The sequence below is a fragment of the Eleutherodactylus coqui genome, chromosome 5 (genome assembly GCF_035609145.1).
Source record: "Eleutherodactylus coqui strain aEleCoq1 chromosome 5, aEleCoq1.hap1, whole genome shotgun sequence".
NCBI lineage: Eukaryota > Metazoa > Chordata > Amphibia > Anura > Eleutherodactylidae > Eleutherodactylus > Eleutherodactylus coqui.
The window spans coordinates 201,326,696-201,341,674 of NC_089841.1; the positions used below are offsets into that span (position 1 = coordinate 201,326,696).

General features: G+C 43.7%; 1 protein-coding gene across 1 annotated transcript in view; it reads left to right on the forward strand.

Annotated features, from left to right (window-relative positions):
• Positions 1-3,746: 3,746 nt before the first annotated feature.
• Positions 3,747-14,979, forward strand: part of CNTNAP4 (contactin associated protein family member 4) — a 303,723-nt gene continuing 292,490 nt past the window's right edge. The window contains exons 1-2 of the mRNA XM_066605004.1: positions 3,747-3,792; positions 9,984-10,094. Of these exons, the coding sequence (XP_066461101.1) occupies positions 3,747-3,792; positions 9,984-10,094 (157 nt within the window). The remainder of the gene's footprint in view (positions 3,793-9,983; positions 10,095-14,979) is intronic.

A 14,979-nucleotide genomic window follows, 5' to 3' on the forward strand; every position in this document is an offset into this window, starting at 1 on the left:
GGGATTTGGTCAGGATTAATATATATATATATATATATATATATATATATATTGCCCAATCCCAGCATTAAAATACTCGTATATATTAGCGAAAGAAGGTCTAAATGATTAAATGCTCCCTAATAACTCTAATTACTTTACACATAGATAATAATATTGTTAGAAATAAACCTTGAAGGGATTAATAATGCCTGTAGCGCCTGGCTGCTAATGCCCCTCTATTCTCTACAGTAAGGCTGGCCAGGATGACATTCTCAGCCAATCAGAGTATAAAATGCCACATTCCCCAGTCCTGGAGCCAGGACAATAACAAGACAGAGGACTAAGTTGTAGCTAATGAGGTTTCTATAGTTGAAATCTGCTTTGAGATTGAGATCTAAATTAATTCTTTCAGTGGATATTTACTTCTATACTTATTTTATTGGTAATAAGTAGGAAGTAATGCCCCTGATAGTAATGGAAATACAACTATTGTAATATGGGAAGATGTAGTAAAGAAATGCTGTTTTCCATTGTGATTTTCTTCCGTACTGTAATGTAGCTTTTCAAATAGTGAAACTGAACCTACTATTTAATTGTCTCATTTTACCGTGCTTAGTAATACCAAATATCTTTCATTATGGTATCACAGCTTTCCATTGTAAATCGTCAATGCAGAAGAATAAGCTATACTGGCAAAGGGGAACTGTATATTTTGTTTTCTTGTCATATTTTGACATCTTTGGACTCAAAACTCACAGCTTCTCAGAGGATAGTATCTCTTAACTACATATGAATAAACAATATATATTGTATGTAGTTAAAGGGGTTGTCCCGCGGCAGCAAGTGGGTCTATACACTTCTGTATTGCCATATTAATGCACTTTGTGCACTAATGTACATTGTGCATTAATTATGAGCCATACAGAAGTTATAAGAAGTTATTCACTTACCTGTTCCGTTGCTAGCGTCCTCGTTTCCATGGAGCCCGCCTAATTTTCGGCGTCTAATGGCCAAATTAGCCGCGCTTGCGCAGTCCGGGTCTTCTTCTTTTCTCAATGGGGCCGCTCGTGCAGGATGCCGGCTCCGTGTAGCTCCGCCCCGTCACGTGCCGATTCCAGCCAATCAGGAGGCTGGAATCGGCAATGGACCGCACAGAAGCCCTGCGGTCCACCGAGGGAGAAGATCCCGGCGGCCATCTTCAGCCGGTAAGTAAGAAGTCACCGGAGCGCGGGGATTCAGGTAAGCGCTGTGCGGATTTTTCTTTAGGTCCCTGCATCGGGGTTGTCTCGCGCCGAACGGGGGGGGGGGGGGGTGTTGAAAAAAAAAAAAAACTGTTTCGGCGCGGGACAACCCCTTTAAGATTGTAATGGTATATGAAATAGTGCCATGAATTGTAGAGTGTGAGACTTCATATGGTTGAAAATGGCTTTAATAGAATTAAGGGTGAAGTACAGAGGGGTGGGGAGGAGGCAGAGAGGGGGCGGGAGCTCAGTTCCTGCTCCTGGGCTCTTCCAGCCTCCCCCCCCCCCTGCACATGAGGACAACGTATATCGGCTCGGCGTGAAAACCGAGCCGATATATGTTCGTGTGAACGCACCCTAAAAGTGATCAATTTAATGTTAGTGATGATGATGCTTCTTTTTCTTCTTGCATTTAATCTGGGAATAAAAAACTGAGTGCCTAAAACTGGTAGATTTATTCAGTAACAAGCTGCATGTTTAATTCATTTCAGTACAGTAGGATGAATCTTGGATTTCTGCACTCCTTTACATTCTGCTGATGGATAGTAAAAGAGGTAAAATAACCGGAATATTAATAAAGTCCATTTATGACAGCAATTTCGGTATTAATTTGACCAGGAAGTGAGAGATACCAGTGGCCATGGAATGGAATTAGCAGTAAAGAGAGAAGGAAAGAGCAGTGGCAGAATAATGTGGTAAAAAGCAAAAAGTTTGGTACCGTGTTAGCCAGTAGAGCAAAATCTGATTGTTCTCAGCAAGAGAAATCAAGTAATCTTGTAGATATAATACCTGTTACATTCATGTGGGCAAATAAGCATAATGCCCACGCGAACGTGCCCAAAGGACGGGGATACAACAAACACAGGGATCTAAAACGGATTTCAGACTGGACGTGCTGACAGTAACGCCAACTAGACAGAGAACTGCGTGCTGTGGACTGGACTCACAGACAGCCATAACATAGGACAAATGGCCAACACACTCGCCAAATATCCATATCCCCACACGCTAAAGAAGACCAAATAGCTGAAATATAAATATAAGGGATTAGCTTGTGAAATGGCCAAGTCACTTAAGCCACGAGCCCAGAGATCAAGGGTCCTTGTGTTTTGCGGTCCCTACTCTAACGAGACACATGATCCAGCAGCACCGGACACAGTTCACACAGCAAGCAGCAACAGCACAGACAACAGGACACAAATCACGCAGCAAGCTGCAACACAGAAGTAACAGGACACATGTCACACAGCAAGTTTCAACATAGAAGTAACAGGACACAGGTCACACAGCAAGCTGCTACACAAAAGGAAATATGACTGCTCACCCTGGACACCAAACAAACACTGACAGAAGCTGGGTATATATGTGAGCAAAGACCCGGAGTATTGGATAGCAGGAGATCAACACACCCAGCTAGCACAATCATGCCACACCTGTGGAAATGGGCTCCTAGAAACCATAGTACTACAGGTCCCAGCAGCACACCGTAACAATACCTTTTAATGGCTAACAAAAATACATGATGTGATAGCGGGCTTTCAAACCTTCTTAGGGTCTTTCCTCGTGCTATGTTCTTTTGTTAGCCCTTAAAAGGTATCATATCTACAAATTACTTGCTTTCTCTTGCTGAGAACAATTACAGGATAATGTGGGATATGTGTAACACATCAACAATTATGTGATCAGAGTTTTGCAGCACAAACAATTGAGCTTTGAAGGTTTGAAGACTGAGCATGAAGGTTCTGTACAAAAGAATCTAAGGACATTGTAGTTTTTTACTTTTAACTCAAGGTATACTTTTATCCAAGCTGTCTGATCACATGTTTAATACTGGAGTGGACTGCAAATCACAGTCTATTTTCAAGGGCAACCTGCAGAATTATGTACAGCACCTATGGATGTAAGAGAAGAAAGTCTCTGAAGTAACTCAAAATCAAGGGAAAAAACAGCAACAATCTATGCAGTTTTAAACTTTAAAATGTTCATAAAAGATGTTTTAAAAAAAATGTTGTATGGCAGTAAGAGTCTTAAATGTGTTCTTCAGATTCTAATATTTACATATATAAACCAGTGACACAACAGAAAGCAAAAAGGAAATGCTTTATTTACAGTGAATATACCAGTTTTGCTCTACAGCCTTACGCAATGTCATCTTATAAAAAATAAAGTATTCACAAGATATGTGATAAACCTTTATAAACTTTCATGCATTCTATTATATGCATCGCTATAGCAATATTACCCTTAGTGTAATGTCACCTTAGTAATCAAACTGGAATTTTGTACAGAATCATTTTATATCCTATTAATTAGGATGCATCACCCTCAGCATTGTATAATGAATCACCAGCTATCATTTTTATGATTAAAATATGATCAAGTTTAGAGCTCATGATAAAGTATAACCAGATTGATGTACAACATCCAGAGAGACATTCAACATCTGTTAAGTTCACTTGGTCTGTACATCTTACAAGTGATTTGTATCAGGAATGACAGATGTCAGTATACACATTCTACAACATGATAGCCATTGAAGTCTCCATGGAGAAACCAAAGCAGCTAGATTGTAAGAAATGATTAGAACAGGCAAACTAAAAATGAGAAAGAGACATACCGTATATACCGGCGTATAAGGCGACGGGGCGTATAAGACGACCCCCCAACTGTCACCTTATACGCCGGTATTCAGTGGAGAAAAAAAAAAAAATTTTATTACTCACCTCCCACGGCGTTCTGTCGCGCTCCGGCAGGATGTCGCTCGCTCCGGCAGGCTGTCGCTCGCTCCTCGTCCCCGCCGCAGCATAGCTTTCTGAATGTGGGGCTTGAAATCCCCGCTTCCAGAAAGCTAATACACACGCCGGCAGCCATGACATCATTGAATGGCTGTGATTGGCTAAAGCACACGTGGCTTCAGCCAATCACACTATTCAATGACATCATTGAATGGGTGTGATTGCTAACACGTGCGCCTTCAGCCAATCACAGCCATTCAATGATGTCATTGAATAGTGTGATTGGCTGAAGCCACGTGTGCTTTAGCCAATCACAGCCATTCAATGCTGTCATGGCTGCCGGCGTGTGTATTAGCTTTCTGGAAGCGGGGATTTCAAGCCCCGCATTCAGAAAGCTATGCTGCGGCGGGGACGAGGAGCGAGCGACAGCCTGCCGGAGCCAGCAACATCCTGCCGGAGCGCGACAGAACGCCGTGGGAGGTGAGTAATAAAATTTTTTTTTTTTACACTTTTTTTTTTTTGTATTACCGGCGCATAAGACGACCTCCGACTGCAGAGCAGATTTTTCGGGGTTCAAAAGTCGTCTTATACGCCGGTATATACGGTACTATGTTGACAAAAGTATAGGGACACCCATCATTCCTGTACTGTCAGGCGAATGAGATAAGCAAATTGGATGTGGAAGTATTAGGTATAAAGGAGAGTATCACAGAGGCATATCCCAGTACTGACACCATCAGAATGCCACAACGTCTGTTGAGTTGATAGATTACCAATGGGACATCAACTGAGCAACCGATCAGTACAGGACATTGCAGCATTTTGGTCTTTCCAAAGTTCACTGCTAGCAATGTTATTCAGAAATAGGAAACATCCGGTGTATGTGCCATGTTGGTGGAGAACTCATAAACTGACAGAATGTGGACAACAAAGCTGGGACGGCATCACGGACATTGTCTGTCAAAGCACTTTTTTAGGAAGACTCACATGCCATTGGAACATCCATTAGCACCAGAACTATCCGTAGGAAACTGCGGGTGAAAGGTTACCAGGATGAGAGGGTGCACATAAGCCCAAAGTCCTGTTTGGAATCCCATTGAGAATCTTTGGGATGAACTAGAACACTGCATCTGTGTTTTTCCAACATGCCCATCATCCCCCCTTATCATTGTTTGACGCTCACCTTGAAGAATGGAAACAAATTCCTCCAAGTTTCCATTGGAATTTGGAAGTAAGCATGCTTGAGAGGTTTACTGCAGTCATTGATGCCAAAGACAGCCTAACACCATATTAAAAAATGTGAATCAAATTGAATTTCCCCACCTTCTATGTGTGTTCTAAGGCTTTTGTCATCATAGTGTACATTCTATATTGTTGAAATAATTTAGGTTGTCAGGTTGCTTCTGTTCCTCTATTGTTTAAGCAGTTTCAATTTCCAAATGTTATCAAGTGTAGTTGTACTTAAATTTAAATGTGTTTGAGAGCAAATACTATTGAAAACCTATCCTTACCTATTCTTGCTGGGTTTCTGCCACTCAGGATCCCAAATGATTAGCTGATCAACTGGCCAGCTGAGGCCTTAGTCACACAGGCGTTTTTTCCCGCGATTTGCGGATCGCATGACGGATGCGCATCCGCAAATCGCGTGACCGGGGCCGAAAAATCGCCCGAAAATACTGCTCCTAGCCGCGTTTCAATAGAAATGGGCCGGAGCTGTCCAGCGCATTGAATTCAATGGAGCCGGCAATACAGCCGGCTCCATTGAAAGCAATGCGCTGCGGGCGATCGCGGGATGAATTTTCGGCAAGGGCTTAAATATATAAGCCCTTCCCTGAAATTCATCCAGAAATGTGTAAATACAAAAAAAATATATATACTCACCTTGTCCCGGCAGACGGAGTTCAGTCGCGGCCAGCGACAGTTCTCCTGAACTGCTCTCTGCAGTATTCAGCAGCCGGGGATTTAAAATCCCCGCCTGCTGAATGAACTGCCTCTGATTGGTCACAGCCTGACCAATCAGAGGCAGCTCTCACTCACACCCATTCATGAATTCATGAATGGGTGTGAGTGAGAGCTGCCTCTGATTGGCTCAGCGCAGGGACCAATCAGGTGCAGCTCTTACTCACACCCATTCATGAATTCATGAATGGGTGTGAGTGAGAGCTGCCTCTGATTGGTCAGGCTGTGACCAATCAGAGGCAGCTCATTCAGCAGGCGGGGATTTTAAATCCCCGGCTGCTGAATACTACAGAGAGCAGTTCAGGAGAACTGTCGCCGGCCGCGGCTGAACTCCGTCTGCCGGGACCAGGTGAGTATATATATATATTTTTTTACACATTTCTGGATGAATTGCAGGGAAGGGCTTATATATTTATTGCCTGTATTGCCGGCTCCATTGAATTCAATGGACAAACATCGTTCTTCTCTGCCACAGCTGTTACAGCTGTGGCAGAGAAGAATGATTTGTCTAGTATATGTTCTCAATGGGGTCGACGCTGCTGCCGCCGGCCCCATTGAGCGCATATAGAGAAGAGAACAGGAATCGCAGATCGCAGATAGGTGCAATCTGCGATTTCTGTTCTATAATTTATCGGACGAGCGCATAAAAAGCGCTCATGTGTCCGATACCATTGCAAAGCAAGGGTTTTATAAAATCGCCGGACGCATGCGCATGCGCAAATCGCGCGAAAAAACGCCCGTCTGACTGAGCCCTAACAGTGCTGTTAGGTTGGATGTCGTCATTAGGTTCGGAGCAGGAAATCTAATAAGTGGTTTGCTTCCAATTAAATCAATGGGCGTGAAACTGCTTATTAGACTTCCTGCGCCAAACCCAATGATGACGTCCAGCCCCACTGCATAGGTCATCAATAGTATTTGCCCAGGAAACCACATTAACTTCCATTCCAAAAAAACACAAAAGTTGTAGAAAAAATATAAGAACAAAATTATTCCCATTTTATAAAGCTTATTTGAACAGTGTTGTTTACAACTACATATTATTGGTCTTTTTTTCTTATTGTGTGAGTGGTGTACATAAAAAAAGGAGGCCCATAGTTAAGATAAAAATTCATCCAATCACTCCCATTATAGTTTAAGCTTAGAGGTGTTACGGCACTCTGCCCCCCGAGCGCCAGTTGGGGTGCCCTGATCTCCCGCACCCCCACTGTCCCTGCCTACTTGCCTCGGCCCTGGCTAACCCCAGGCGGACAACTGGACGGCGGTCCCTGCCCTGGCTAGGGACCTGGCGACTGACAAGCAGGAACCTACCTAATGGGGGGAACAGAGTGCCGACAGAGGAGGCAGGTGAATCAGACCAACAAAACTGACAAGGCTGGAGATGGAACTCACAGGCAAACTGGCAGGGTGCTGGATAGCAACTAGTGCTGACTGGGCCAGACTAGATTAGAGGCAAACAGAACCAACTAAAACAGACTGAGTAACAGGGGACCAGAGGGAGCTGACCGACAACTAGGGACTGACTGAAGAGAACCGCAGACAGACTGGCTAGGTGCATGCAGAACCAATAACTGGCAATGAGCTCAGTTCACTGCCAGTCTTTTAACCACAAGGTTCCGCCCAGGGGCGGAGAGTGGGAGGAGGCAACTCCACCCACTGCTGTATAAGAAGCACAGAGGAGTGCGGGCGGCACCCTACGGGCGGGCACGCCCACGCCGCCGCCCACTGGCCAACCCAAGCTGCTGGGATGACCTCGACACAGGGCTCCAGGCTGCTGGAGCCGACGCCGGAGCGACGCGCGCCGACCGCGGGACCCCATGCCGCACTGTATGGTAACAAGAGGCTTTTGGCATTTGTTGGGTGTATGCAAAATGTAGAGACATCCAGATCATCCAACTCATATATTCATGTCTGGTTGTACATTTCTGTGTTGTTCCCTGCAGTTTGGAGGTAACTGGTGAGTTACTTTTTTTTTCTATATAGGTTTTATATGTTGGGTGTCCCTAACGTGTTACTGCCACCAAGTAGCAAAGGTGATGGGACCAACCTCAATTCGGCCCCTTTTCTCCAAGGCTCCAATAGGTCCCACATGGTCTGTCTTTATGGTACAGATGTAGCAATTGTTAACATGATCAGCTAATTCTGATAACTCAATTTTTAGCACAATAGTACATTGTAGTTATCATAACATATTAGATGTCAAGTTAATGCTTGCTACGTTTGTATGTACACTCTTGACTATTGTAGTTGTTTAAACTGTAGCCATTGTATACTCTGAATTAAGTTGGTAGAGTAAATAAACTGGAAGTTTTAATAGTTAATATACTACATTTGTAGAGAGTGTGGATTTCAGGATCCCTTTAAAAGTGGCAATTCAGATATCTTGTTCCTATACATACAGTATAACGGTACTTATACTTACTTTGGCTGCTAGTGAAGAAGTGGTTTGCTAGACACGTGTTTAAACTGATACTCAATATGTGAAATGTTCCAACAAATTCCATGTACTTAGGACATTTTGGATATCCTTAAGTAATGATGATTTAAATCAAAGATAAGTATAATTAAGATGAACAGAGCGAGAGAGGATTCACTAATTGTAGGTATTTTTCTTTTAGCCTTTCCTTGACTTTTCTTGTCTTTATTGAAAAGCTTTTCTAATCCTCCAAATCTATCAAAATCCTGCAGAATGGGCAAGCATATGGAAATACTCTATACTCCAGGAATCAAGTTAAAATAAAGGCAGTTTTATTCACAAAAGGTAGAATCATAGAATGGTAGAGTTGGAAGGGACCTCCAGGGTCATCGGGTCCAACCCCCTGCTCAGTGCAGGATTCACTAAATCATCCCAGACAGATATTTGTCCAGCCTTTGTTTGAACACTTCAATTGAAGGAGAAATCACCACCTCCCGTGGTAACCTGTTCCACTCATTGATCACCCCAATTGTCAGAAAGTGTTTTCTGATATCTAATTTGTCACCTCCCTTTCTGTTTCATCCCATCACTTCTAGTCCTTCCTTGTGCAAATGAGAATAGGGCTGATCCCTCAGCACTGTGACAGCCCTTCAGATATTTGTAGACAGCTAGTAAGTCTCCTCTCAGCCTTCTATTTTGCTAGCTAAATATTCCCAGATTCTTTAACCGTTCTTCATAGGACATGCAGACCGCTCACCATCTTAGTAACTCTTCTCTGAACTTGCTCCAGTTTGTCTATGTCTTTTTTGTGTGGTGCCCAGAACTGGACACAGTAGAGGGGGATAATTACCTCACGTGATCTAGACTCTATGCTTTTCTTAATACATCCCAGAATTGTGTTTGCCTTTTTGGCTGCTGCATCACATTGATGACTCATGTTCAGTCTATGATCTATTAGTATACCCAAATTATTTTCACATGTGCTGCTGCTTAGCTCAATTCCTCTCATTCTGTATGTGCTTTCTTAATTTTTCTTTCCCAGATAAAGGACTTTGCATTTGTCCTTCTTAAATACCCTTCTGTTAGTTGCTGCCCACAGTGCAAGCTTTTCTAGATCTTTTTGAATATTCTCTCTCTCTTCCTTAGTGTTAGCTCCTAGCTTTGTGTCGTCAGCAAATGTGATCAATTTCCCATCAATTCCCTCCTTCAGATCATTTATAAAAATGTTGAACAACACCGGGCCCAGGACAGAGCCTTGTGGTATCCCACTTGATACATTCTTCTACTTGGATGTGCAGCCATTTTTGACCACTCTTTGAGTACGATCACTCAGCCAGCTGTGAAATAGCTGAAGTAGCAAATATGTTTTCCATATGGACACATGGCCAAAATGATCCAATCATTTTGTGTGCTGCCAATAAAAAAAGTGTATTGTATTTTTATTTTTGCAAATCTCAGGGCAGTGGTTATGCTTTTTAGCAGAATATTTGGGTGGGGCTGCCAACTATCAGTTTTCATGTCCATGCTATATATATTAATTGAAAATTAATCTAAAGACATTTATTTAGACGGACACAAATCATGTTATTTTGCTATCAATAAATAAACAAAATTCTAAAAAATACTTTCAATATTAATGTTTTCTCTACACAGATGACTGTGATGGTCAGCTTGCGTCATCACTCCCTCCATCCTTCTTTACCAGTTCATCAGAACTTTCAAGCACTGACAGTGCCGGCTTTGCTAGGCTAAACAGAAGAGATGGTAAGTGTTAGTTGTTTTTGCTGTTATATTGTTTGCTTTAACTTTACGCATGGGAAATGCAGAATTTTAGATCAGTATTGCAGTCATATTTTTATATTGCTCATGCTCTTAAGACACGCTGATTGCAAGATATCTCGCTACCTCACTCCAGGTAATATTAAAGAAGGAACTACTTTGTAAGTACTAGTTTCACCTGTAATGGTACAACAATGAAACATTGTGAAATGTTTATTGAACTCTGTAGAAATCCATTGTTTTCAATGGAGAACAGCAATCCACCAAAGCAAATAGCTATGTTTTATATCATAGTGTACCTTTACATGGAGTGAGAAATCTTTTGCCCAAGTGAACAAGAAAATGATGACGCACTTTGCTTGTTCACTTGGGGCAGTCAGTTTAAACACAATGATGAGCTATTCCTTTTTTTATCAGGATTGTTCAGTCATTCAGTTCAGTGAATGAGAATGGTTAAACGATTGGTTTTTTAAACGGAATGGTTAGCGAACAAGCCAATGATGATTTTCATGCTTGCATAAAATGAACGACAAACAAACAAATTATCATTCATCATTCAATCGTTGGCTGTGTATACGATTATTCTTCAAATGCAAATGACCCAGCAATTTCTTAAACAATGATTGTTATGCATAAAAGCCTATATAGACCTATAGTCTAGCAGCTAGAACCAAGATCCATCAAGGGGGCTGTTTTTTTATTTTTAGCATAACATGACCTTGAAGGGCAAAGTCAAAGATTTTTTTTAAACCAGACAACCAAATCTATTTTACAGTTTTGAAAAAGTGTTTAGGATGAAATCTTCTTTCCCGTTCTATACCAGCTAACAAAAAACATTGAGGCGTTATACAGCTTATACATGTACAGTATGCAGGCTTTCATACAGTCAGGGTGCTTTCATACAAGCGTGTGCGTGTGTGTAGATGCGCACAAAACCACTTCCTTGGTTCCCTATGGTGTGTTCACATGTCCATGTTTTACAGGTGTGCAAACGGACGTACCTGCAAAACATAGGACATGCATGCACCATTGGTCCGTGGTGCGTGTCAATATTCCCCAGCGGGGAGTCCCCTTGTCACTGAACACTGTCACAGCACTGTCACATTGCTCAGTGACAAGGGAACTCCCCACAGGGAGTAAAGAATTCACCTGCCATAGTTGTCACAGCTGTACAGCTGTGGCAGAGGATCGCAATATTCTCACAATGCTTTCAATGGGACCGGTGCTTCTGCAGCCACATTGAAAGCAAATGGCTGCCGGCAAGCCATGCAGGGATTTTTGGAATAGGGCTTAAAATTTAAGCCCTTCCCTGAAAATCATCTCTAGAATGTGTTCAAAATAAAAAAAAAATATACTCATCTCTCCGTAGTTGCCGGGGCTCAGGCGCGTCCAGCCGTGTCTTTTCCCTGCACTGCTCTGAGTCTCTTTCAGCAGCTGAAATGGCTGCATATGATTGGCTGAGCGCTCAGACGATCACTGGCAGCACTCAGCCATTCATTGAATGACAGCTGAGTGCTGACTGTGATTGGTCACAGCACTCAGCCACTCAGCCAATCACAGGCAGTGCTTAGCCATTCATTGAATTCGGCGGAGCGGTGAGTGTGTATATATATATATATATATATATATATATATATATATATTTTTTTTTTTTTTTTTTTTACACAAATCAGGGATGAGTTTCAGGGAACGGCTTATATTTCAAGCCCTTCCCTGAAAATCAGTGTGGCTGCCGTCAGCAACCGCACCCCCATTGAAAGCAATGCTGCATGGACCTGCATTCATGCATGTTTGTGCATGTACGTGGGTGCGTGGTTTTGTGGGCACCTATGTACACACATGCACACTCTTGTGTAAATGCACCCTCAAGCACAACTATACAAAATTGCTCATTCATTAACAAGTGGCATATAGTTCCTTCTGATTGACCAACATGTCTTTGACTAAATCTAATTTGGCTTAATTCTCTTGTGAATTCATCAAGAAAAAGTTTAAATATTACAATCTATTTTATAGTAATTTCCTGTTTTTTACTATGGCTTTAACTGTCAACCTATAGATGAAGCAAAGTTTAACTTGACTGTGATAACTTTCTGCGACAAGTTACTTTATCTTAACCAGTTATCCCCCAAGTCAGTTTTGGCCTATGTGACCAAGAACAAATTTTCATATGTGACATATTTAATTTTCCTAGGTTATAACTTTGGAATGCTATTACTTATTCAAATGATTCTGAGATTGAGTTATCATGACACGTTTTACTTTATATTAATGATAAATTCTGGTTGCGATGTTTTGCGTTTATTTAGAAAAAAAAATCCAATGTTTAGAGAAAATTTTGAAAAATTACCATTTTTCAAAATTTTAGAAATTTTTCTTGTAATGCAGGAGGAGGAAAAAAGGCTTTTAAGTTACTTTATTGTATTATAACTAGAGATGAGCGAACGTACTCGTCCGAGCTTGATGCTCGGGCGAATATTAGGGTGTTCGGGATGCTCGTTATTCGTAACGAGTACCACGCGATGTTCGGGTTACTTTCACTTTCATCTCTGAGACGTTAGCGCGCTTTTCTGGCCAATTGAAAGACAGGGAAGGCATTACAACTTCCCCCTGTGATGTTCAAGCCCTATACCACCCCCCTGCAGTGAGTGGCTGGGGAGATCAGGTGTCACCCGAGTGTAAAAGTCGGCCCCTCCCGCGGCTCGCCTCAGATGCGTTGTGAGTCACTTGTGACAGAGATCAGGGACAGTGGTATCGTGTTGGAACTGCTGTAGGGAGAGCGTTAGGAGTTAGTGTAGGCTTCAAGAACCCCAATGGTCCTTCTTAGGGCCACATCTAACAGTGTGCAGTACTGTGGAGGCTGCCTTTTGCAGTGGTGCACATTTTTTTTTCCAAATTGGCCGTGCAGAGCATTGCGCCCTGCAGTAATACTACAGGGACAGAAGTGGTGGTTAGGCAGGGAGAGTGTTAGGAGTTAGTGTAGGCTTCAAGAACCCCAACGGTCCTTCTTAGGGCCACATCTAACCGTGTGCAGTACTGTGGAGGCTGCTGTTAGCAGTGTTGCACTTTTTTTTTTTCCAAATCGGCCGTGCAGAGCATTGCGCCCTGCAGTAATACTCCAGGGACAGAATTGTGTAGGCAGGGCCAGAAGACATATTTTATTGATTGAATATAGGCAGTGGGCCTTTCCTTTAAAAAAAAAAGGGCAAAAATTCTATTTGGCCTGCAGGCTTGCGCCAATTTATTTCCTGGCTGGAAAATCACCGCTCTGCTGCAGTTAATAACAGTGCAACACTGCAGTTCTGTGACACACAGCAGGGCCACACAACACATTTATTAATTGATTGAATATAGACAGTGGGCCTTTCCTTTAAAAAAAAGGGCAAAAATTCTATTTGGCCTGCCTCTGACAGTCCTCAGCGTTCTGGGTACCTGTGTGCTGGGTGGAGAACGTAAAAAAAAATCATACGCAGCCAGCTAAGTTTAACAGCAGGCTTGCGCCAATTTATTTCCTGGCTGGGAAATCACCGCTCTGCTGCAGTTAATAACAGTGCAACACTGCAGTTCTTTGACACACAGCAGGGCCACACAAAACATTTATTAATTGCTTGAATATAGGCAGTGGGCCTTTCCTTTAAAAAAAAAGGGCAAAAATTCTATTTGGCCTGCCTCTGGCAGTCCTCAGCGTTCTGGGTACGTGTGTGCTGGGTGGAGAACGTAAAAAAAATCATACGCAGCCAGCTAAGTTTAACAGCAGGCTTGCGCCAATTTATTTCCTGGCTGGGAAATCAAATCACTGGTAATACAGCATGCTGAGGGGTAGGGGTAGGCCTAGAGGACGTGGACGTGGCTGAGGACGCGGAGGTCCAAGTCAGGGTGTGGGCACAGGCCGAACTCCTGATCCAGGTGTATCGCAGCCGACTACTGCGCGATAAGGAGAGAGGCACGTTTCTGGCGTCCCCACATTCATCGCACAATTAATGGGTCCACGCGGGAGACCTTTATTAGAAAATGAGCAGTGTGAGCAGGTCCTGTCGTGGATGGCAGAAAGTGCTTCGAGCAACCTATCGTCCACCCACAGTTCTGCGCCGTCCAGTGCTGCAAATCCGAATCCTCTGGCTGCTGCTCCTCCTTCCTTCCAGCCTCCTCACTCCACTACAATGACACATGCTCAGGAGCGGGAAGACTCCCAGGAACTGTTCTCGGGCCCCTGCTCAGATTGGGCAGCAGCGGTTCCTCTCCCACCAGAGGAGTTTATCGTCACTGATGCCCAACCATTGGAAAGTTCCCGGGGTCCGGGGGATGAGGCTGGGGACTACCGGCAACTGTCTCAAGACCTTTCAGTGGGTGAGGAGGACGATGACGATGAGACACAGTTGTCTATCGGTGAGGTAGTAGTAAGGGCAGTAAGTCCGAGGGAGGAGCGCACAGAGGATTCGGAGGAAGAGAAGCAGGACGATGAGGTGACTGACCCCACCTGGTTTGCAACGCCTACTCAGGAGGACAGGTCTTCAGAGGGGGAGGCAAGGGCAGCAGCAGGGCAGGTTGCAAGAGGCAGTGCGGTGTCCAGGGGTAGAGGCAGGGCCAGACCGAATAATCCACCAACTGTTTCCCAAAGCGCACCCTCGCGCCATGCCACCCTGCAGAGGCCAAGGTGCTCTAAGGTCTGGCAGTTCTTCACAGAGACGCCTGACGACCGACGAACAGTGGTGTGCAACCTTTGTCGCGCCAAGATCAGCCGGGGAGCCACCACCAACAGCCTCACCACCACCAGCATGCGCAGACATATGATGGCCAAGCACCCCACAAAGTAGGACGAAGGCCGTTCACCGCCTCCGGTTTGCACCGCTGCTTCTCCCCCTCTGCCCCA